Source organism: Amblyomma americanum, chromosome 9 (assembly GCF_052857255.1).
Source record: "Amblyomma americanum isolate KBUSLIRL-KWMA chromosome 9, ASM5285725v1, whole genome shotgun sequence".
NCBI classification, from domain to species: domain Eukaryota; kingdom Metazoa; phylum Arthropoda; class Arachnida; order Ixodida; family Ixodidae; genus Amblyomma; species Amblyomma americanum.
Genome location: NC_135505.1, coordinates 85,547,115 through 85,572,627, shown reverse-complemented (window position 1 = coordinate 85,572,627; position 25,513 = coordinate 85,547,115). Strand labels below are relative to the sequence as shown.

The following is a 25,513-nucleotide window of genomic DNA, read 5'->3' as shown; positions in this document are numbered from 1 at the left end:
GCTGGCCCTACCGCTTGGGGCGGAGCTTGCTGACTCGCCAGAGCTATGCGGCTTATTTGCTGTGGCCATGGTAGCTGCCTGACACCTGAAAGAACCTAATCAAGAGCCATCTCTCAGCATTTATATACAGGTGCATGTGAGGAGGAGGGTGTGAGCGTGGAAAAATCGCCGTAAATGGCTCGCCAACTTCCGTGTGTGATTGTGGCTTCTCAGCTGCATGTAGAAGTGTATTATCTGGCTTAGGTATTCATGACGACCCAATTCAGTAATTGAGCGAGTTGATAAGCTCTCCTCGAAAGATGTTTCAGAGCCCCTTTAAATGACACTTAGGGTGCGTGTTCACGCAAAGCTTTTCTTTTCAAATGGAATCAAACTTTCGTTATATTCGTAGCTATGTTGCAATTGTACAAATGCTGCACTTCTACAAGACGAAAATGAAATCGAAAACTTGATAACATGAAATGCAAAACTGAAAATAATTACGACATAAAGGGACCATGAGAGTAACGTTGAAGATATTTCCGAGTCCTTATTTTATAAACATACAGAGTGTGGTTAATAAGTAGGCAGTTAATTACCAAATAACGTCTTGAAGCCAAGTACATCTCCAACAACTGATATAGTAAAGCCACTGATATAGCAAAGATTTTTGCTTATATAGACAATCATTGTCAATTCTTGTACAAATATTCTTGCTTTACTCTCAGTAGCTTATAATTGTAAGGCATAATACGTCTAAAGGCCGGCAGTAATTTTCAAGAACAGGCTTTTTTAGGTTGAAGGACATCATCTTTGTCATATTAACACCACTGGCATCTGATATCATAAAACCTGCTTTCCTGATAGTTTCGTTTCCAGCTGTTACACCTTAGATACGTGGTTGAAATTGGAAATTTGAAGCTGGCTGTAGGTAATAGTTATATCAGCTTCTAGACAGGAGTGGTGCAAATGCACATATTATTTTAGCAGTGAATCGAATATGTTCTAAAGATTATGCATAGTTTTCCTATAATTATTATGAGCAAGGCTTCTTCAACGACTCTTTCAAAGACGGGTTGCACTCCTAACACCACACAGCATGCTGCTGCGAGTGCTCTGTGCAGGTTGGCGTTTCAGCACCTAGAAGGGGTCCAGTTCTGTGGCAGTATTCATAATGCTCATTCACTGCATTTAGCATTGGGTGATACGGCAAGGTGTAGGCAGGTTAGCAAACTTTGTTTTGAAACTCTGGTTCCAGAGGCCGTGCCTCGTTCATAGCTCATGCCTTTCTCATATACTGAGGCACTAGTTTTTTCAGTGTCGTCACCAGTGCCAAAATGTACAATAATTCCAGAAGTATAGCACAGTTGTCATTCAGTTAATATTACGTGTTTCATACCCCCTAGTGGAGACCGATGTTGGCTTTTGGCACTGTAGCCATTACTTACATTAGGTATGGTTTCATGTTGTAACGCTGGTGCTAGCATATCACTGTTTCACACTGTTATTCTTGTGTGATTATTTGCAAAATTCTGCAAAGTTTTAAATTTGTTGCAAAAGAGACAAAGTTGGTTCATGATGCTGGAATGAAACAGCGTTAGAACACGAGACTACAGAAAGAAAGAACACAGACGCAGCATTCGATTCAGTTTTGAAAAAGTACTGTTCTCACACTACTGCTGTTGTATTTTTGTGTGCAGTCCATAGCTGTGCAATTTTTTAACGATGCACCGCATACCGCCCGGTGATGATCAGGCACTGCCCTGTGTGCTCGACAGCTGTACAGCCATGCCGCGCAGTCTGACACCATTCGCCTTTATTGCACAGGTCATCGTTGCTGCCGTTGTACTACAGTCCCCATAAGGGCCGGGATTGCCTGCGGTGGTCATATTGTCTAGTTTGAGCTGGGTGTATGCCCGTCGTCTTCAAGGAAAGCCAACGGATACAGCATCACTGCTGCCTCATTCACCAGCAACAAGCAAGCCCCATGGTCAACGACATGAGCATTGCTGCTGGGTACAAAAGGCCATTCTCATCGGGCACCGCCATGTGGGCTCGGCAGCTGTGCAGCCATGCCACACAGTTTGACACTGTTCGCCTTTGTCATACAGGTGTGTATTTGTGAATCAGTTTTACTAAGAAGACTGGCGATCGTTTTCTAGTATAGCTGCTGAGCCCGCAGTGCCTTGTTGCTTTGTTCCGCCAGTGTATTTAAATGTCTTCTGATTCCCCCCCTTCTTTCTTATCTTCATTAACAATCTTCCTAAACAATAACAATAAACAATAACATTTGCCTGTTTGCAAACTGCGTAGTTAATGCTGAAATAAGCAATTATGAGGACAGCTTTAGTATACAATGTGATTTATTAGCAGCAGGAAATTGGTCTAAAAAATGGTCTTTAAACATCACTAAGTCTAAGCTGATGCATTTGAATCATACATAGGTACTTTCTCTATGCCTCACGTTTTCGGGCTACTGAAACATACAAATATCTTGCATTATGCTTTCTAACGATCTTACATGGCCAACACAAATTAACCACGCTTCAGCATCAAGCCAATCTTGGGCTACCTTCAATGCTCAGTGAATGAAATTTGCCCCAGCACATGTAAAATTACTATCCTGCACCACATCAATGCACTCTAAATTAGAATATGCCGCCACAAAACCCAAATCAAGAGTACCTTTTTGAGAGTATGGAAACCATCCAAAATTGTGCCACTAGATTTGTCTGTTCCAGTTGTTCATCCTACACTCGTGTAACCGAACTGAACCGATCCAGCTTACCCTTATTAAAGCACTGTGAAAATTAGCCATTTCAGCTGTGTTTAATCAATTCTACTATTCACTCGTGATGAGCACCATCCCAAACACTCGCAGTTTTCAACTCGTCACAAAAACAGTCAAAAATACCCAAAAACAAGCATTTGTGCAGTTTTCCTTCATGTGAACAGCAAAAGATTGGAACGGCCTTCCCAGTGCAGGTGTAATCGTAGAAGATTTTTGTTTATTTCTTTAACTAATCTAATCGAAATAAAATAAAGTAGAAGATTTGTTTAAGTACAAAGATGCTGAAATCTTCCGACTTACCTAAGCTTCTGTATATGTTTCTGCTCCAACCTTCATCTATTGTGCTTTGTTTTAGTATGGAGTTTTTATTATTTAGTAAATTTTTATTCAGGTCTTATCTGCACCTTTATCTTTTGTTGATTCTTTCTTTTTTAACCATGGCAGCATTTCAGTGCTTTGCATTTCGATCTTGCAAGCAGTTTGCCCATGTTCAATTTGTATTTATTATCTTGATGTTGGCATCGTGCAGAATGTGGTCTTTTTTGTTTAAAATTAATTTCTGTACAAACCACCCCTAATGGCTTTTCCTGGTGTTTTTTGTGGTCCCAAAATACATAAATAAATGGTGAGAACATTTGCACCACGCCGCCAAAAGTAATTGCTCTTAATATTCTGCTAACTCATATGGTTTTATGGTGTGTAACATCCCAAAGCGGCTCAGGCTATCAGTGACGCCGCAGTGGAGGGCTCAGGTTAATTGTAACCACCTGGGGTTCATAAACGTGCTCTGACATTGCACAGTGCATAAGCCCCCTGGCATTTCGCAGGAATGCTTGCCTCTAAATGTATGGCTATTACTAACAGCGAACTACAAATTTTTGTTTCAAACAGCCAACTACTAATTTTTACTTACAACCATGTGCCTAGCATTGCTAGCTACAAAGTTATCTATCAGAAATTAAGTAACCAGCTTACAAGTTGAATTCATTAGCCTGTTTTCTGATCTCTGCCAACACTGGTATTACTATGCCACAAAAGGTATCTTACGTGATAGTGCCTGTCTTTTAAAATTGCCGGTGGGCCTAACTGAAACACCTGGTTGGCTATTGTGCATATTTTTCATAATGAACCATTTTGTTAATTTGGAAATCATAAAATATTACAAAAATATCAACATAAATGGAGCTCTAAGATATGAACAGCACCAGTACACTCATTGTGTATTGTGCAGATTTAAGCCTTCCCTAGCTTTCTTCTGCACTGAAAACTGAGCTGGGCGCTTAAATCAGCCCTGAGCAATGGCACAGCAATGCAAGCGACCGGAAACAAAAAAAAATGTATGGTCATGTTTTAATGCGACAGCAGCAATGGCTGGTGCCATTGTTGTGACTTGCGGGCAGTGTACATTCTTGGTTGACAGCTGTTCCTTTGGGTCTGCTGTGATGGCACACTGGCATTGGCGTTCAGCTGCTGATCGCAAGGTTGCGGGTTTGATCTCTGCTGCAGTGGCCAATTTCAGTGGAGGCGAAACTGGAAAACTCCTATGTGCTGTGGAATCGGCCGGAGTTGTTTGTAATTGATTACTTGTAATTAATTAGATTTTGCGCAGTTCTGTAATCAACTGAATACATTTTTCAAACGGTAATGTTTTGGGTAATTCAGTAACTGTTCTTGTGTAATCGATTACTGGTAGTAATCAGTTACTTAGCAAAAAAAGGCTACCGGGGTGAAACATCCGTGACGATGTGGTTGCATCAAATAGTTCGGCCGCCAATCGAGGTGCGCATGGCTGCCTGATGTTTTGTGCTTTCAGTATTTGCTCCTGGTGTAGCTGGCACCATCTATGGGTGCTTCTTGCAATACGTCGTGCAGCGAATTTGTTGTAATAAAAAAACTGCTTTATCCTTGACCTGTTAGAAATGGCGCAAACATGGCGTGGAGGAGGAGAAATTACAAGACAGGTGCTGACTACCAACTGATTCATTTAGCTTCAGAAGGACACACTTTGTAGGCAAAACCATCGCTCATGCACAACATCTATCACTCGATGTAGCGATAAACCTATATTTCTTAATACAGTCTTTGCTTTCTAACAGCACATGCCACAGTTCTACATAGCAGAAAAGAATATTGATGTAAAACTGGCTTATAATTTAAAAATATCCCTCAAATCGTAGATCTTACTGGCAATCACCTATGGGGCAGAAACGTGGAGGCCAACGAAAAGGGTTCAGCTTAAATTGCGGAAAACGCAGCAAACCATGGCAAGAAAAATGAAAGGTGTAACGTTAAGAGACCGGAAGCAGCCAGAATGGGTGAGGGAAAAACGCGGGTTTATGACATCCTCGGCGAAATCGAGAGGAGGAAATGGGCTTGAACAGGGCATGCAGTGAGAAGGCAAGATAACCGCTGGTCCTTAAGGATAACGGAATGGATTCTAAGAGAAGGTAAACATAGCAGAGGGCGGCAGAAATTTGGGTAGGCGGATAAGATTAAGAAGTTTGCAGCTGAAAAGGGCAGGGTTAATTGGAGAGATTTTGGAAAGACCTTTCGCCTGCAGTGGACTTAGTCAGGCTGTTGCTGCTGATGATGATGATTCTGAATCTTGATTTGCAATACAGTATCCCCTTCAGGTACCAAATAAATCTGCTGAAGGAACAATCTTTTCTTTTATGTGCATAAATCACGATCACTAGAACAAACAGAAGTTATGCGCAAAAAATTATGCAAAAATATTGCGATTTGAGCATATTTTATTCGCATCCACATATGTGAACATAGTGCCTAAACAAACAATCCCCATCCTCCGCCAGGGTTTTGGTGGTTGTTTTGAAGCCTGGAGTTGAGCGGCCAACTCTGGACAGACACGTAGCGTGAGGGTTCAGGGTTTTCCTTTTTCCTCCCCCCTTGTGTAGTGCTGCCACTTTGTATGTTTGCTGTTTCTGGTTCTATAAAAAATGTTAATAATTCTTTCTAAAACGGACAACGAAATTTTGAAAATGATAGCGACGAAATGTTCAGACCCCCACCGAAAAGAAACATAAAAAATGGTTTCTTGCTCCAGATTCATGCAGTCTACATTCTAACATGGACGCTTCAGAATTTTTCAATGTTGGTAGGGGGCCAAGACCCTCCAAGACACCCCGTGGCTTTAAGCACTTATCATAGCGCACTGTGTTTATCGGCAGCTGCCCAGTGTAGTGGCGGTTTTTTGAGACCATCTGCAGTCCTCATTGCTTGGTCAGCCGCACTTCTTTGGAGATGCTTCTCCATCGACTATTTTTATGCTTGTTGTCCAATGTTCTCAACACCTGCAAGCAATAAACCTCATTTCGTACCGCGCTAGCCCCCCCCCCCCCCCCTCCCCCCCCCCTTGCGAAAGAAAATCTGCATGGTGGGCAGAAAACGCGACCGATACTTTCAGCATTAGGGCACCTTGTCCACGTTTGTGGACGTGTCACTCTGAACATCCACTGGACTGTGTGGTGTTCGCGAGTTTCGGTTTCCGGTGTGGTGTGCGCGAGTTTCGGTTTCGGCAATGCAAGACCCACCGCCGGAGATCCGAGCAGCCGCGCATGCGCCGAGAGCACGGTCCCCTCTCCGGTAAACATATCCATGTATCCTCAGTGTGTCTCCAATAAACGAGCGAAGCAGACGTATGTAGCACTGGCGACGAGGGAAACAAAGACCCAGTGAAGACACGGGTCTGGTCAACTTGCCATGGCGTCTTTCCAAGCCTCCATCGAGCCTTTCTCGGGGAAGTCCTGGACATCATGGATGCAACGCCTCGGGTTTTACTTCATCTCAAACTCCATAACAGCAGAAGAGAAGAAGCGAGCCTTACTCCTGACTCTGTGCGGGCCGGAGACATTCGAAACCGTCCGCGCACTGGTCGCACCAAAGAGCCCAGGAGAAGTTCCATACGACGAGATCGTCCAAACCCTGGCTACGCATTATGACCCACGCCCATCAGAGCTCTACTGTCGCTGCAAATTCCAGAGACGGGACCAGCAACCAGGCGAGTCCATTGCTTCCTACGTAGCTGCTCTACGAAAACTCGCCGCGGATTGTAACTTGGGCGTCGGGGCATCGTCCGTCGCGGAGGCGGCGGAGGAGGCGACGACGGCCGCCGTGAGCACCGCGCTCCCCCTGGATATCATGTTACGCGACCGTTTCGTCTGCGGCATCCGCAACGAGCTCATTCAACAGCGTCTGTTCGCCGTAAGAGAGCTGGCATTCCAAGAGGCCTTCGACCTCGCCGACATGGCGGAAAGCGCTGCCCTGCAGCAGCAGAGCATAAAAATGAAAACAGAAAATGTAGAGGTGCACAAGACAAGCCAGAGGAAAGAAGGCGCAAAGGGAGAACAGCACACTCCGCGCAAGGCGCGATGCTACAGATGCGACGGCTCGCACGATCCCAGTGAGTGCAAGTTCCGGAATTCTGCATGCAACTTTTGCAAAAAGATTGGGCATATCGAAAGAGCTTGCCTCACGAAGAAAAAGCAACGCAGAACTGCTACGCATCAAATCGAGCCTAAGCCTGCAAGCCAAATTACAAGCATGCAACAGCCGCTACAGAGGTCAGCACGGGACCTGAACACAGAAAAAGCCTTCAGGTGTGCCCAAAGTTCATGGTACCACTTCGCGTCAACGGCAAGGTGCTGGACTTCGAGGTTAACTCTGGTGCATCATATTCTCTAATCAGTAGGGAGACCTACGAGCGGACATGGCCTACAAAACCTCCACCGTTAGCTAAATCCGACTTGAACCTTCATACGTGGTCAGGAGAGCACTTGAGCCTCGTTGGCACTACGGAAGTACAAGTTCGCCACAAGACAAAAGATTACGTTCTTCCACTGCATGTCATGGAAGGCAATGGGTGCAACCTTATGGGCCGTAACTGGTTCAGTGCACTGAACATCTGTCTGCTAGGCGTAAATCAAACGCAAGACGCAACGCACACCCAGAACACTGTGCTGCACTGCCTTCTAGAAAAACACGCACGTGTTTTTGACGAAGACGTCTTAAGCTACGCGGGACCACCAGTTCACATTGAGCTAGACCCAAACGTCCCACCACGCTTTTGCAAGGCTCGACCGGTTCCCGTTGCACTCAGACCAGCTGTTAAGGAAGAGTTGGATCGGTTGGAGCAGCAAGGCATTTTACAGCCAGTTCAACATGCTGATTGGGCGACACCCTTGGTGTTGGTTCGGAAAAAGTCAGTGTTGTTGAGGCTGTGTGGAGACTACAGAAGCACGGTAAATGCCGCATCCGTGAAAGCACCCTACCCGCTTCCAACCACTGAGGAGGAACTATCTACTCTCAGAGGTGGAACACTGTTCTCAACGCTTGACTTCTTTCAAGCTTATCAGCAACTTCCGGTCACTGAAGCCACAGCAAGGGTGTTAACCGTGAACACCATGAATGGACTGTACGCAGTCAAAAGACTTCCATTCGGAATATCTGCAGCACCGGCGATATTCCAGCGGATCATGGAGACAACGCTCGCCGGAATTTCTGGCACCAGCGTGTACCTGGACGACATAATTGTCTGCGGAGAAACGCCACAGCAACACGATGAACGGTTAGACCAAGTGCTGTCAAGGTTGGATAATATGGGTCTTCGCCTTCAGAAAGACAAGTGTCGGTTTGGGGTCAGCAGTGTGGAGTTCCTAGGACACCGGATTGATGAAAAAGGAGTGCATACAACTGAAGCAAAGGTTAAGGCCATCATGGACGCACCAGCGCCGAAAACCAAAGTGGAGCTCCAAGCATTCCTGCGGTTACTTGCTTTCTATGACCGCTTCCTTAAGGACAGAGCGACAGTGGCCTCGCCACTGTACACGCTTTTGCACAAGGAGACGCAATGGATATGGAGAAATGAGCACCAAATGGCATTCGAAGAGCTAATAAAGCTAATTCGAGACTGCGCAGTGCTTGCTCACTACGACGAACGCAAGCCTCTTCTCCTATCATGCGACGCTTCGCCATATGGCGTTGGCGCTGTGTTGTCACAGATTGACGAGCACGGAAGAGAAGCGCCCATTGCCTTTGCGTCACGAACGCTAGGCAAAGCTGAACGGATTTATTCACAACTGGATCGAGAAGGACTTGCAGTAATATTTGCTGTATCACCTCGCATGACGAGATGGTGCCTTAAGCTGTCCGCTTACGACTACGACCTTGTTTACAGACAAGGCAGTCGCAACAAGAACGCTGATGCGTTAAGTAGACTTCCGCTACAAGGAGATGACAACGAGCCATCCCCTCCTGGTGACTTGCTGATGCTAGAATGTGCGATTGATCCCCAATTCTCGTCCCAACGCATCGCAGAGCTAACATGCGAAGACAATATTCTGTCAGCACTTTTTCAAGCAACCCAGCAGGAAAATTTGCAAGCACTGAAAGGCGATGACTTCCGGGCTTATGTTAAGCTAGCGCCTGAGCTGTCAACGCTCCAAGGGTGCTTGCTCAGGGGATCCCGAGTGATAATTCCGTTCGCAGCACGCCCCGAGGCTCTAAAGATCATTCACTCAGGACACAGAGGCATCATCGCGATGAAGGCCTATGCAAGAGCTTATCTTTGGTGGCCTAATCTCAGCAAAGACATAGAAAAGGTCGTTCAGGAATGCAGACCGTGTCAGGAAAACCGCAGGGCACCGGCGAAAGCACCGCTTCCAGAATGGCCAAGAACAACGCAGCCATAGGAGACAATTCACATGGACTTCGCAGGTCCCATCGAGGGCTGCATGTTCTTGCTTGCCGTCGACTCATTCAGCAAATGGCTTGAAGTACGACAAATGGCGAGCATACAGTCGAAGCACCTAATTAGGGAATGCAGAACCCTTTTTAGAACCTTTGGCGTACCAAGAAAAATAGTAACCGACAATGGACCGTCTTTCATCTCAACGGAAACAGAAGACTTCTTTAAAAGAAATGGAGTTTAACATGTCACGAGCGCTCCGTATAATCCTGCCACGAACGGTCAAGTGGAGCGTATGGTCTTCGAACTGAAGCAAGCGCTTATAAAAGAGAAAGACAGCCCTGTCGCCTGCAGACTGTCACGATTTCTGCTAAAGCAGCACACAACAATGCATACCAGCACAAAGAAAACACCTGCCATGATGATGTTTGGTTGCGAACTTGTAACAGCATTGACGCACCTGAAGTCTTCAGACTCCCAGCTAACAGAGGAGGAAAAGGATGATGGACGACGCATTCGTAAAGACCAGATCATTTACGTAAAGAACTTCGCAGGCGACCCAGCGTGGATGAAAGGCAGCGTCATCAAACAGGTCGGTCGCCGGTCTTGGTTGGTCAGCACGGACAGAGGCGTCGTGCGGCGACACAAAAACCAGCAGCAAGGCAGCAAGCAACTGACGACAACACCTCCGCAGCAGAGTCACCGAGCAATCGCCTCCAGTCGTCGCTCCTTCCGCTGTTCCTCCCAGACAGCCAGACTGGCGATCATCAAGAGGCGCTCACTAAAAGTGCTTCAGCGGGCTGCGGAATACCCGAGCCACTCCCATCCGATGATGCACAACAAGGGCCACCACAGAGGCCGCCGAGACGCCGCCGTCCCCCCGGACCGTTACGAAGATTCGTGGTAACTCACTCTGAGGGGGGGGGGGGGGGGGATGTGTGGTGTTCGCGAGTTTCGGTTTCCGGTGTGGTGTGCGCGAGTTTCGGTTTCGGCAATGCAAGACCCACCGCCGGGGGTCCGAGCAGCCGCGCATGCGCCGACAGCACGGTCCCCTCTCCGGTAAACATATCCATGTATCCTCAGTGTGTCTCCAATAAACGAGCGAAGCAGATGTATGTAGCAGACTGCTTTTCTTCATCTATGACAATGAAATTGGTGGGCCATTTCTACATTAACCTATTGACACATTGTGGACGGTAAATTGCGTCATTCCCGAGCATTTGAAAAGATAGCAAGCATGCAAAAATAAAATATTTTCACTCATACCGCCCAAAAACTCGTGATGCCCATCTGTTCTTATTTTTTACACACATTTTACTGTAGCTGCAAGAGCATTTATTTTTTAATTTATTGATACCTCAAATGCCGCTCTTGGGGTATTACATGAGGGGTGGGTCGTTACAGCATGTTGATTTTTTTTCAATGAACGCCTTGAATTTGACTGTATTAGTGTGGTAAAGTAATCAGCAGGAAGGCAAGTCCGGACTTGAGTGTCTGGGGAAAGAAACATTAAAAATACACAGTAGTATGTGTGGATGGTGGGTAAACTGCTTTGTCGTGATTAATGCGGTCAGAAATGCCGTGAGCTGGACTGATAACTGAACTTCCAAGTGGCAAGTGATAACATTTGTGAGAGACAGTCTGGCAATTTCACAGCGTGGAAGAAGGAATTGAACATTATGTTCTGATTTCAGTTCGGTGATGCTTGAATAAAAAGAATAATCTGAGTGATGAATCTTGCCACACGATTTTGAACAGATTCAATGGTGAGAGAAAGATTTGACTGGCGAAGGTCCCAAACTGTGCATGTTTATTCCAGCTTGGGACGAACGAGTGTTAAATAGGTCAGCAGTTTTATAGTGGGAGATGGCAAGCTTATGGCAGCTGACAAGCTTGACAGGGAGGGTCAGAATGGTAAGAGCCTGGAAGTCAAAGGTGGAAGTCGTGTCCACATCTACAGCACCTCAAGGGCATGTACAGAGGACAGCCTTTTGTCATTTGTGTGATGGTATTTGTGCGCATAAAACATTGCAATTTACGTAACTACGCACTAACAGAAAAAAATATACCGCTTTTGAAATGGCAAATTCTTAACTGTGAATTCTGGAACTAATAAATGCTCCAAATGGAACTTGAAGTGGCAATATATTAAATAAAACCAATGACTTGCAATGCATACTTGAAATGTCGATCTTGAGATGCTATCCCCATCTACGAAGTGGAGTCCAGTGCACGACAGAGACCGATTTCATTATTTCTTCGGTATATCTGGAAACAGTTTCTGTTCCAACATTTTTTCCAAACTCTAATGCTCTACATCAAACAATTGACAGCTCCTGTTGGATCGACTTGCATGTGGCCTGATTAGAGGTGCTCTCATATGGGTGCACTTGGAAATCACTCCTAATTGGTGCCAATTGCAAACTTTATCAGCTGTACAACAGCCCAGCTATTACAAGAACTTTATCAGCTGCATTTACTCAAATTTCAAATTTGGTAATTATGTACTTGGAGCCTGGGGGCAGCTTCCTCTATAACCTCAAAGTGGTGGAAACTTGAGCAATGCATTGTTAAGGGTTGCTAAAGTGACCTAACCCAACTTGTTCCCAATGGAAGTTTCAGTACAAGCTGCCAACTCTGCTCCCTTTGATGGTTAAGACTTGCTGAGAGACTAAGAAATTGCAAGAAATACACATCTGCAAAAAAAATTGCAGGGCGCATTTAATCTCCTCCATAAGGGTGTGACGTGATAAGGTATAATAGGTGAATTCCCATATATGCAGAAAGTCATTATCTACTTTACATTCATACATCTGTGCAAGTCCTCATACCCCTCCGTGGCCGCCGCGGTTGCTCAGTGGTTATGACGGTCGGTTGCTGACTTTAAAGGAGCGAGTTCGATGCTGGCCGCTGCAGGCTCATTTCAATGGAGATGAAATGCTCGAGGCCCATGTACTGTGTGATGTCAGTTCAAGTTAAAGGACCCCAGGTGGTCTGAATTTCCGAAGCCCTCCTTCACTGTAGCGTTCCTCATAGCCCGAGTCACTTTGGGACGTTTGACCCACATGAACCATAAACCTCATTTCTCTCCCAACGCAGTGGTGCAGCGGCTAAGTAATGCCCCACTGCCCTGCCATGGTAGGTGCTTTCAGCAGCGGGCCTTGTCCAGCCCAGGTTGCACTTCCCGAGCGACCAATCATTCATTTAACTGCTTCCTGCTACAGTGCGCAGTTTGCTCACTGTCCGGTGGGAAGGTTGTGATGATATACATTTTTCTTGTTTCTTTTCTTTAGTCCCCATATAATCCATGTCCGGTGAGCTGTTTCTGATGATGCTGCAAGATCGAGTGACCTAGGTGGACCACCTGCCTCCTAGGTTGCTCCCTGGGGACCAGCTGCCAGAGCCATGCTCATGATTTTTGGCTGTCGGCATTGTTTACTGGGGCGTTTACCACTTTCGCATTTACACACATATGCAAAGGCATAATCATCAGCCAAACTGTGTCTGTGTATTACAAGGGCCCCTCCCATTAACCTCCAATTAGTATACTTGCAGACTTCCTAACCCTATATCCTTAAGAGTATCAGCTATTTGCTCTCTGCACTACATGTCGTGTCTGTATCCGTTTCCTCCTTGATTTCAGTTATGGCTGTGGCATTTCAGCTATTAACTACAGTATCTTCTCTAACCCACTGTGCTCTCCCGTTTCCTAGTGTTACTTTCCTGTCTTCTCAGTGGTTATGGCGCTCAGCTCCTTACCCAAAGGACTAGTTCGATCCCGGCTACAGTGGTCGCATTTCGATGGAGGCAGAATTCCAGTGGCCCGTGTATTGTGCGATGTCAGTGCACATTAAAGAACTCCAGATAGTCGAAATTTCCAGAGCCCTTCACGATGGCGTCCCTTATAGCCTGAGTCGCTTTGGGATGGTAAACTTCTATGAATAAAACCAAAGCTTTCCTGCCTCCTAGTCTTACAGCGCCACACATCCCAGTGCAGTGCCCACAATTTAATTTCAAGCCACTTTGTTAGGCTCCAAGATGAATACTGGCAAGATACTATCAGCATTATGTACTTTCTTCTTGCGGATTTTGGTAAAATGCTATTCATGACCTTAGAGTGCCTGCCAAATATAACTCTCCTAGCTATTTCGCTGTCACTTATTTTTATCAGCAAATCGGAGATGACTAAGGTGCTTTTCGTTACCCTTCTGACCACAGCACTTCCATTTTATTCTCCCTTGTGGGCGTTACATGAATATACCGGGCCAATGTTTCTGGCGGTCAGCAGATAAAGAAAGCACCATAAAGGAAACAGTCTTTGCGTATTTTTTATACTTTTTTAAGTTTTTCATTTACCGATTTTAAGCAATGGTGGTTATGAGGGAACGCTTGCGAAGCGAAGTCAAATTTTCTAGGGTCACTTAGCTCTCTGCCTCAAGGGTATGAGGCAATAGCGTTAATGAGTGCCTTCATCTGCCTGCGGTCCTCTTTGAATATCACTTTACAGATGCGGACACGGTTCTTTATTTTATTTTAATTATTTTAATTCTAAAATGTAGTTATTGTTTTTTTGGATGGATGGATGGATGGATGGATGGATGGATGGATGGATGGGTGGATGGATGGATGGATGGATGGATGGATGGATGGATGGATGGATGGATGGATGGATGGATGGATGGATGGATGGATGGATGGATGGATGGATGGATGGATGGGTGGGTGGGTGGGTGGGTGGGTGGGTGGGTGGGTGGGTGGGTGGATGGATGGATGGATGGATGGATGGATGGATGGATGGATGGATGGATGGATGGATAGATGGATGGATGGATGGATGGATGGATGGATGGATGGATGGATGGATGGATGGATGGATGGATGGATGGATGGATGGATGGATGTAACTAAAACAAGTAAATCTGGCGGCAGCTTACGCCACGTAGCTGCGACCTATAATGTACAGGGTCTGTCCCATTTTATTTGATGAAATCTTTCAAAATAACCTTCTGTACCAACACAGCAAGCCCAATAAGTTTCTGAAGGTTTCTAATACCCCTGTCACACGGACACTGTAAAGGTACTTTGAACTAATGCTCCATTACTTCAAGGGCGAAAGCGCGCTGCCACACGGACGCGCCTAAGGGCACCTAGCTCAAAGGAGCTTCGAAACAAGGCAGCTCGAGTTCGTCCTTTGAGGCTTCAAGGGAGTACTCTGTCTCCCTAGCGAGTTAGCAGAAAAAATAAATTGAGAAAAGAAACGTTCATAAATTCACTTCGTAAGATTAGTCATGTTATAAAATATAAGATCATTTGTTTTGCGGCGGTCTCACCACGCTATGCTCTCGTTCCGAATATACGAGCGCCACTGTAACTACGCCGCAATGTCGGCCATGTTTGTTGTTTGTAGCGAGTAGTGACGGACAGTTAAAATTATGTTGCTTCAGCATAATATGGATATAAAAATAGTTTACTAAGAAAAAATGTGACACTGTTGTATTTTCATGTGCACCGAGGTTTGCAATTTTAATAAAGCTTTTCACCGATGAGGGCGCTGAACACTTCTTCCGAAGCTCATTCCGCGACCGTGTAGCACAGACGAACTCCCTTGAAGTAGTGCTCCTTTGGGAGTGTAATGGAACATTAGTTAAAAGTACCTTTACAGCGTCCGTGTGACAGGGGTATAAGTGTCTTGGAGGTCCTTTTGTGGAATCTTGTTGAGCACCTTTGTTTCTTCCCTTCGGATCTCTTCCGCGGTGTCGTATCGTCGTTTTTCAAAGCGCATTTCACCCCCGGAAACAGGAAGTTGCAGGGAGATATTGCAGCTGTATGGTGGCTGGGGAAGCGTGATTATGCTTTGCCCAGTTAACAACTCTGACAGCGAGTGACATGTGCAACGGAGTGTTGTCGGGGCGAATAACCCATGATGTTGCGATCTCTCAACGCAAGCACAGGGCCCATTGTCTCATTCTCTGGAGGACTGTGACATAGATTGATTTTACCATCATCCAGGAGGAAACAGTTTCTTTATGGACAATTCCCTTGCAATCATGGAGCATGATCAGCATGTATTCCATTTTCGATTCGACATCCTGGTGCGCCATTCTGAGCGAGTTCACAGAACACACAGCGGTCACGAGTTCTGTGTTTTGGTTGGGATCTCAAGTAATAGCTTGCATTTGACTGTTTCAGTCACTGTTGACTTGTTGCAACAATTTGACAGAAAGTCATTCTGGTCCCCATTTGCACTGGGTCAAAAATCTGCGGCAAGATTTTTGCGCACACCTTGCAAGTTTGCATTGTTCAGTAGCAACTTCTCTAGCTCTTCTTCAACCATACAGACACGTAAACAGTGACCAGTGTTCGCTAAAGCTTGCTCACAGCTAACTTTAGCGTCCGTAACCATCGTTGATGGGCACCCATACAGTTGATCATCATGGTTGTCTTCTCAGCAGTCTGTAAAGGCTTTGTGCCAATTGAAGACTCACAGCCTATACATTGCATCATTGTCATATGCTGTCTTCATCGTCTCGAACACTCCAGTAGAGGAATTCCTCATTTTAACACAGAATTTCACCACGTGGCGCTGTTCCAACTTTCGCTCCATTGTTTAATGCAGCGACTAAACTCGGGTATACTTTTCAGCACGTCCACTTGCTTCACATGTTCGAAGCCAGCTGAGCTCGTCACGTTGTGAACCTTAAAGTTCCCTCACCTTTCCCCGAAACAGGGGTTTCCTAATCAAGTGCACATGTGCGCAATGTCACGACTTGTCTCCTTTCTTTCAGGGCAGACCCTGTGTGTTGTACTTAAACTGTAGATGGGGAACATTCCTCTTTGTCTTTAGTGCGAGCCTTTCCATGAGCTCCTTCAGAGGTGAAATGAAATTTCACTCTTTCCTTCATTTTATTGATCACGCCACCTCCGCCAGGTTCTTTTTTCACTACTTTGAAGTTTTTCTTCCCCTACCCTTCAATCCCAATCGTTTGAATAAATCAGCCCCTTTACTTTGAGCTGCAGGACGAAGCCCTTTACACGAAGTATCGAGTGTTCTGCCATTTCCTTCTCCTCTCTACTCGCACCGCATAACGTGTCATCTCGTGGTACCTGACTCTATATGTCCTAGTCGGTAAAACTCCCGTCCTGGCCTTGAACAACAAACAACTTCCACTAGATTTATCGTGCATATTTTATTTGCCCAATTCGTGCTTGGATTTCATCTGCAACCATTTTCCACAGACCCCTGTCTGTTTCTTGAACCTTTTTCTTAACCGATATTTCCTGGCTTGCCCCACCATCTGCTGCCCAAATATTTTTTGACAATTTTTTTATGCCGCCTTTTCCATTTTTCAGTCAGTATTCATCATGGACAATTAAATTAACTATACATGCATAGTAACTGTATATTTAAGCAAGCAGCTTTCCTCGCCCAATGCTTTTACATTTTTCAATTGCTCCCCAAATTCTACCTTGCCGCTAGCTTCCCTGCCTTCGATGTCATTTCACCTTGTACCCCCTGATTCGATGTCCTTCCATGCGCTCCCGAATCAAGCCTACCTGCCCCATTATGTAAGCTTGCTTGAACCTCGATCTCATGGACCGGACCGCATTGCCTTCATCTTTAAGCGGTGCGAAACACAGGACATAGTGGAAGAAACACAAGACGACACGGGCGCTAACAACTTAATTTTTATTTCAAGAAGGGTTAGTTTTATAGGCATCAAAAAACAACTGAAAAAACACAAAAACCGAAATCATAAAATCGCGATAGTCGTAAAACCGTACATGCATTCAGCGAGAGTTTAATCGCCTCATTTTATCAAAGCCAACCAGCAATCTTAACACATGTACCTGCTATCAACCTGTTGCCACACATTCCCAAGAGCGTGAATCTCTTTTTTCACGAGATTTATAGAAGGCGAAGTGACACGTTTCCGACTCCTGCCTTAGCAGAAACCCCTCAACCAACTCTCTGCAGGTCCGATCTGGGTGGCTAAACAATATATTTGTCCTGTCCAATGGGGGAAACAATGTTTACATTTCTGACAGTGCACAGCAAGGTTCGACGAAACTGCCCCTTTTACTGATTGTCGATGTACGTCTTGCCGCAGGAGAGCGGGACAGAATAAACAAACCGCTCCGGTATCGCAATCGACGAGCGGTTTTTTATGTGACACTGTGCATCTATTCGTCCCTTGGTCATCCCGGCCCTCAAGCTTCTTTGCGTTTCTCTCGTGTTTCGCGCTGCTTAAAAACGAATCCATTCCAACTTGCCCAGTTTTCTGTTCTCATTAACCCCATTGCTGAAAGTCAGACTAGGAACCATCACCATATTACCGTTCCACAGTGCCCTATTTTTCATGACAGTTGCATTCTTACTACCTTTAATCATTACATAGTTTTGTGCTGCTTTAGATACTCAGCACCATTATTAATCCACACCCAAACATACTTGTACCTACCTCTAGCATGACATCCTGTATCCTATGCTCACTGCCGATTTTTTTGTTACTGAGCTCGAGACCTAATCTATTTCGCTTTGTACCTCAGATGTCTATCAGCTTCTGCAAATCTTCAATATCAGTCCTGGTAATGAATGTTCAGTCCATTCCCCTTGCCCGAAAAGAAAGGCTGAAGCCAAGTCTAGTCCCAGTCCCCCCCCCCCCCCCCTTTCCCAGTTTGGTCTCTATTTGTAGGTACAACATGAACAATGAAGTTGACAGAGGACACCCTTGCCTAAGCCCCGTTGCATTTCTATAGGCTCCGATACATTTTCTTCCCATGTTACGAGTACTTTGTTGTTTGAATTATAGTTATTCTTTAAAAAGATTAGTTACTCTATATGCCACATCTAATGTGCCTAGTATGTCCCGCAGATCATCCAAAATTACACTGTCATGGGTTTCCAGATATCCAGAAATGCTAGCCATAGGCACTTGAGTTCCTTTTCTGCTATTTTACTACATCTGTCAGTGAGAAGCAATTCTCCTCTAGCCTCCCTTGCTTCTACGACCCAATTCGAAGCTCCCCTAGCACACCTTCATACTCCACCAATGCCTGCAGTCTCTCGATAAACTGCATCACTGTCCCGTTAAGCACTGATCTCACTGTTATAGGACGGTAGTTGCGCTCACTACCTCAATTTTGCTCACTACCTTCCAATGTCTGCGATTTTGGGCCAATGACTTTGCTAACCTCATTAGAATGCCATCAGGTCCTGTCAGCTTGCTACTACTAACCCGCTTTCTGCCCGACGTGTCTATCCTCCTCAGACGAAGTGTATGCAACATTTCTTTGTTGTTTAATTTTTTCTGTCATCATCATTCCTACATCTTGCGTTGCCTTATTTCTTTCTAGCCAAATACCGTGAGCCAGATATAAACCTGTCCTCTACACTAGGCTTATCACTCATGGAGTCCAGATGCTTTAACAGAGGAAAATTCCTAATGTATCTCACTTAACTGGCTCTGGGACTGATAGATGATCACCATTTATTGCGTAAAACACTTTCGCCTGATGTTCCATGTTCTCAGAAGAACTGGCTCTGGGACTGATGGACGATCACCATTTCTTGCGTAAAACACTTTTGCCTGATGTTCTCAGAAGGTTGTACATACAGCTAGTGGGTCATCCTGTACGATACCTGTGCATTTGCAACCATTTGAACCCTTTTCTTTTAATTTTCTCATCAACCAAAAAGGATGTCTTCCTTCGACACCTTCTACAGTTCATGAAGTTACCCCATCCCTTGTCCTCTGTTGCAGGGCTGCTTTTTTTTATCACTGTGTGCCAATTAGCTCAACTCTGTTTTACTGCAGCTAATTTTGTGTCTACTTCAGCTTCTGGTTCCCCACTTGCTTGGAATATCTGTGTTCCCTGGAGGCTTCCTGATGTTTTTCTACGGCTTCTTAACCTTCCCATCCCAAATCCCAATAGCTGTTGTGTTTGCGTAGTCTTTTCCCTTTAGCACACTCTAGCTCTAATAGTTTTGTTAAATTTGTGTGAATCCATTCCTTTATAGTATGCTCAGAAATTACTGCCCGAGTTTTTTTTTTGCTATTTTCAATTGCTTACCCAAGTAAAATATTGTTACGGGGAAATGCTATTTGCATTTCTTTGCAACAGTTAAGGGTTAAAATGAAGAATTTCTAGCCGGGAGCACCAACACGAACAAAGAGCCACATTAACCTCCTCTTGTTCGTTTGTCCTTGCACGCGAGAGGCCACTTCGTCTTCCACTGCCACTTCATCGTAACATGACTCCCGGCGGCACGAGCGCAGTCTCGGCGCCGGGCCGGTGATCGAGAAGCGACGTGGTAGGGCTTGAGGCGCATGACGTGAACAATATCGGTGGGTGGTCTACATGAAGAGAATGCAGGCGTACGAGGAGCAACTTCATACGTGATGTCGGTGACCTGATCGCCAAACCACCGTGCTCTTCCCGGACCAATGCCCTTTGCTGGCTGTCCTCGCTAAAAGACCCTTTTGGGTGTCTTGGCCGCTGGGCGCTCCGCCTTCAGGAGTATTCGTACATTGTTAAGTACAAGTCTGGACGTGTTCATCAAGACGCTGATTGTCTGTCTCGGTACCCTGCGATACTGACGATATCGCTTCCCTCTTTGGCATCCTGATCTACACATCGCCGAGGAGCAGCGCAAAGACCCATATTTGCAAACCATCATCGTGGGCCTCAGCTCTGGAAGCTCGAAGCGCTCCCTGCAGCTCTTCGCTACCAAAAATGGCATCCTCTATCGCTGCAACTTCCGTCCTGACGGGCCGTCCCGCCTTCTAGTCATTCCCCAGCAGCTGCGCTCATCTATAATCACAGGACTCCATGACCTGCCTGCAGCTGGACACCTTGGTGTGGCAAGAACCTATGATCGGATACGGCGCCGCTTCTTTTGGCCTTGCTTATATCGTACAGTCCAGCGTTACCTCACCACCTCCTGGTCTTCTGCGCCCTATAGACGTACCCGTGGAGCCGTTCCACCGTGTAGGGCTCGACCTCCTTGAACCATTCCCGACCCTATAATCTGGAAATAGGTGGGTCGCAGTAGCCACCGACTATGCCGCTCGGTACGCTGTCACCCGTGCATTGCCTGCAAGCTGCGCGACCGATGTCGCTGACTTCCACTTGCACAATCTTATTCTGCAACATGATGATCCTCGCTAATTACTCACCGACCGCGGACGCTATTTCATGTCTCGAGTTGTTGACGACAATCGAGCGCTCATGTTCAACCAAGCATATGATTGCCACAGCATACCACCCGCGGACGAATGGGCTACCAGAGCGTTTGAACTGGACATTAACAGACATGTCTATGTACGTCTCCCCCGACCACAAATACTGGGACCTCGCCTTGCCCTATGGCACGTTCGCTTACACCACCTCGCGGCATGACACAACTGCTTACTCTCTGTTCTATCTGTTATATGGGAGTCGCGCCGTCCTGCCTTTGGACACACTTGTCCCATCCGCTGACCGTCTCATCACCGTCTACGCCTGTGACGCCAATGTTCAAGCTGCAGACGCTCGCCAAATCGCCCGCAGTCGGCTCCCACTTCGTCGTAACAATATACTATCTAGTTGTTCATCTTGCCTTGTCCCTACATTGGTTTCTCTTCTAAAACTTGATATGTTTGTGATCACTACCTACACTTTTGGAGCCACATTCATATGCATTCATCACCCCTAGCATATTGAGCATCCAATGCGACATTAGTGCATAATCTATTAAGTACACATTTCTTACCTCCCAAGTTGCGAGCTCTTGGAACTGTTATATATAACCATTGTTGAAAATGTACCCATGCCTTCCATGCACGCATTCATGTCCTCTAGCACAATTGTCTAGCTAATTATTATTGCTTGTTATACATTACTACCAAGAGAGGGTACTATACACATTGAAAAAGGGATGACATGGGTACACAAGCACAGATTCTTAGTCTGCAGTTGTATACCCTTCTCTTCCTTTCATGTGCACAGTTTAGGATTGACACAATTTAGAAGGTTGAGAAGGATTGACAGACTTGCCCAACAATGTAACTCTTGTATAGCTTTGTTTTTGGCATTTGCTGCTGTTCACAGGTATGAAAAGCCAAGGTGTCTGCTCACCTTTACTTTTAACCATAAATGTACTTTGCATTCCGGTTTGACCCTTTAGCAGTTCATACTTTCATTAATATGCCCAAATTCCACTCCCCTTCTGCTGCCCATTATTCTCTTGCAGTATTCCATCCTTAGTCAGGTTGGTGTTTGCTCCGTGTCCCGGAGATGTCTCAACAAACCCAAGTGCCATCTGATCATCCTGCTGCTGCAGCCTCTGCAAAATAGCCCGACATGGCTTCGCTCGACTAAGCATTTTTCATTCATGGTTTTCATTTCATAGAGCGTTTTGATGACGAAAACACGCTCCTACGCCATACACTCATGTTAGGTAGGCCGCACTGAATGTTATAAATTAAGACATCAGGGTTAACGAACAACCTATTCCATTTTTTTAGGCACAGTTGCCTCTACTTACCGGAAAAGCATTTTGCGTCAAGGTTTGAAGGCGCTGCAGTGACGTCCACTCCAGCGCAGTCATTTTATTGTCCGGTAACGGCAGTAAAAACCGAAAAACCATACTACAGGCGCAGCGGAGCACACAAAGCACAATAATTGAACAAATCCACTTGACTACGCATGACAGCAGCCATGGAGGAAAAAAAAAGACGAAGCCTAGCGAAGCGGAAACGAGTATGTAGTGCCACCACTGCAAAATTTTTGCTGCAAATATAACTGCGTATTTAAAAATGGGTTATTTTAATTACCTGCACGAAACTTTAGTATTATGAGGTAATAGTGCTTAAATAAAAAAAAGCATTGAACTTCGGATTGCACGGTGTCGCCACCTGCACTGCTCTCGCTGAAGCTTTCGCTGTGGCGCATTATGGAATTCAGGAGTTCGCTGCTCGTTTCTGTAATCGACTGAAAGTCCTGAAAGTACTCGCGGGCAGTTTTTTGTGGCCATGCAGTGGAAGCCATGAGGCTACCCCGCTCTTATCACGCTCTCACGAGGTAGATAGTTTAAGCTAGCGGTGTGCGTCCGTAGCTTCCGCAGCATAGCCCCAAAAAGCTGTCCGCGAGTGTAGTCACTTTGTGGCGTGACCCCCCCCCCCTTTTTTTTTTCTCCGGACTGACAGCGGAGAGTTAACCCTCAACTATGTATTTATATTCACCGGTCAAGGGTCGCATACCGTTCTTTGCAGAGTATTAACGATTTCTGAAAATGGGCCGTCGTATTTAAGTACCTCGGGTATTTTGGGTATTTTTAAGGCGTACAAAATCTCTCTCAGCAGAACAGAAACTTTGTACTACCAAGTGGCAAACAGAAGTATCTCCAACTCAGTCATCACCGCTGTCGGCTTGTTAACTCTCATGACTCATGTAGTGTCTCCATCAAGGTGCAGAAACTGGCGAGGGATGAAGCGAACAGTTGGGCTGAAACTTGACACTGTAGTCCAGCTGGGAATCCAATAATACACATACTGGAAATGTAGCTCTAAATCAGCTACAATGCCTCCACCAACAATCTTATGCACCAGCCAAGACGGTTGCAGCACATATTTGCTGATCTCTGCACTCAGTTTAGTTCCCACTCCTATTAATCTAATACATTCACTTCAAAACCGTTCAAAATGAACCCTTATTCACTTTATACAAGTTCTTCTAAACCCAACTTTGTTGCCATTAAATTCCGTTCCAGTTGGACAATAGTCAGCATAAGCAGAAAGCATGCACGCTCCCCGGTAGTTTTCATTGCAAGAAACACTGCAAACAAGTGTATGCAAAAACTGGCAGAAAAGTAGTTTCTAAAAGCCATTCTTTACTGCATGTCGATAATTCTAGTTCGACATGCAAGAACAAATCGTGGGGGCGAACGTCCCCCAACGTGCCACATAGGTTGTGGGTACACATAGTGGCGGGCTCCAGATTCAGTTTTGACTATCTGGGGCGGTTTAACAGACATCGCACAGCACGGTCACCTTTACAGTTTTGTCTCCATCAAAACATGGCCGCTGCGGCTGGGATTGAGCGCAGGTCTTCAGGATCAGTACCCTAGTGCCATAACCACAGAGCTACTGCGGCAGGTAGGTTACAAAGAAGTGCCATTCAAAAGGAAAAAAAAATTTGAGGCGACCTATTTCTTACTTCCTCTTGGCACTGTCACTCCATCTTGCTGAAGTACTGAATGAATTGTGTACATATTTTTCAGGCTGTGTGACAATTTGCGTTATGGGGACTTCAAATGAAATCTGATGGACAGATTGAAAATATTAAATTGCATGGAAATGTTTCCAACTCTTAATTTCCAGGAACAGGTGTGCGGAGACCTCAACTGGGATGCCAGGGCTTGTACGACATGCCTGCAAGGACCCAAACCAGCTCTTCTTGGTGGATTGGTGCCATGGTCAAGCCTTTGCTCAAAGATGCCAACTATTTACACAGCCAAACAAGTTCCATTTTGGAAAATGATCAGAAAATAAAACATTCATATGCTAGAATTCCTTTTCATTTGTACACAGCAGAAAATGCTGATGCCCACAACGATGGACTGCCTGAACAGTTGTGAGCAGGTTTCTCAAAGCTTAACTTCCATGCGTATTTTCTACAGCTCTACATTTCAGGTACTTCTGATGACTTGTAAGGTAATGTTGGACTCGCTGCTGTACTACTTTCAGTGCATGTTCGGAAACAAGAGTCTGGAAAGAGCCCTAAAAGCTGTTCTATCGAGACTGTGCAAGGCCTCAAACATGCCTCTGCTTTGAACTGCGCATCAAAAGTTCCAAAATAACAGTGCAAGCTACTTCAGCAGGGAAAATTCAGATTCTACACCCAGTTTTGAGAACCTGCGAGAAGTGGAATCGCTAAGCATGTCCACTAGTAATTATGCTCGTTGCCCCCAACCTCAAAAATATGTTCTGTCATCAATGACAACTCGTAAGGGCTGAAAGAAGAATACTTTTACGGAATCCTGAACCAATATTCATACAAAACCCAGAGAACTATACTGGCAGAAGCAGTGATAGCATACAATTTTCGTCATTTTCAACAGCGCTCGATAACAAGCGCTGTATTGCTGCTCTTGTCTTCTCGGCAGCAAGCATTAAACCATGTTCACTAATGCGTTCTTTAAACTGAAATGCTATATTTGCCTTCTGCATAACTTGTAGAAATTTTAAAATTCGCAGACGATTAATGTGAAAAGGAATGTGTTGGCCGGTGGGCTCCAATTTTGAGCACGCTGGCTCTTTGCAGTCTTTGTGCGGTCATGCAAACGAGCACGTGCGCACCAGTTTTGGTCACCAAAATAGCCCCACAGTGCGAGAGGCTGGCAGGCAAACACGCAGGAAGGAAGGCTGCTTGTATTTTTTCCATTGCTTTTAGATTTGAGATGTTTTGCAATGTGCTGAAATGACATGTGAAGTTGGATCAAGCTTAGGCTTCCTACAAGCCACGCATTCAAACATGAGAGCATGCAGCCACTTGCACATGCCAGTCCAAGTTCAAACTATCGCACAAGGATGAAAGTTGATATCCAAAGCAAAGTGTTAGAAGCTTGCAGTTTAACGTGCAGGGAGAAAGGCTGAGGCAATGGCCAAGCTCTCTAAAGCAGCAGCAAGCAAAACTGTGTGCCCCCGCAGGTTCGAATCCCGCTTGAGACCGTAAGTATGGCATCTCTTTTCTGTTCCATGCTCTGCTGGACATACATCAGACGCTGGATTTTTGTTTGTACAATCATTCTAATGCCAACATATTAACATCAAGTGCGAACTTCTCTATTGCTGTTGTCAACACATTTTCGATGTCGCATTGTTGACAAAGTTACAATTTATAAGCCCATTTTCGAGGTGCTGAGAGCATTCCACATACATTGCATTTATTATAAGAACTGTTTGTTACCTAGATGACCAGCAGGCATGTGTCCCAATGAAGCTTAGAACATCATAAGCTCTGCACAGCATTCCTTGACCGTGACCTAAGTTTCAAATGAT

At 45.5% G+C, this 25,513-nt stretch overlaps 1 protein-coding gene across 1 annotated transcript; it reads left to right on the top strand.

The window, feature by feature from the left end:
- Positions 1-1,836: 1,836 nt before the first annotated feature.
- LOC144103484 (uncharacterized) lies at positions 1,837-24,090 on the top strand. The gene is made up of 2 exons (XM_077636188.1): positions 1,837-2,090; positions 23,834-24,090. Exons 1-2 carry the CDS (start codon positions 1,892-1,894, stop codon positions 24,088-24,090), a joined length of 456 nt encoding a protein of 151 aa, XP_077492314.1. The 5' UTR covers positions 1,837-1,891.
- Positions 24,091-25,513: the final 1,423 nt, after the last annotated feature.

Bases quoted from the DNA above. Each gene is read 5' to 3' on its own strand.
- LOC144103484 (XM_077636188.1), top strand. From the start codon at position 1,892: ATGCCCGTCGTCTTCAAGGAAAGCCAACGGATACAGCATCACTGCTGC. The intron at 2,091-23,833 runs GTGTGTATTTGT...CTTAATTTCCAG, and splicing joins TGTTCGCCTTTGTCATACAG to GAACAGGTGTGCGGAGACCT.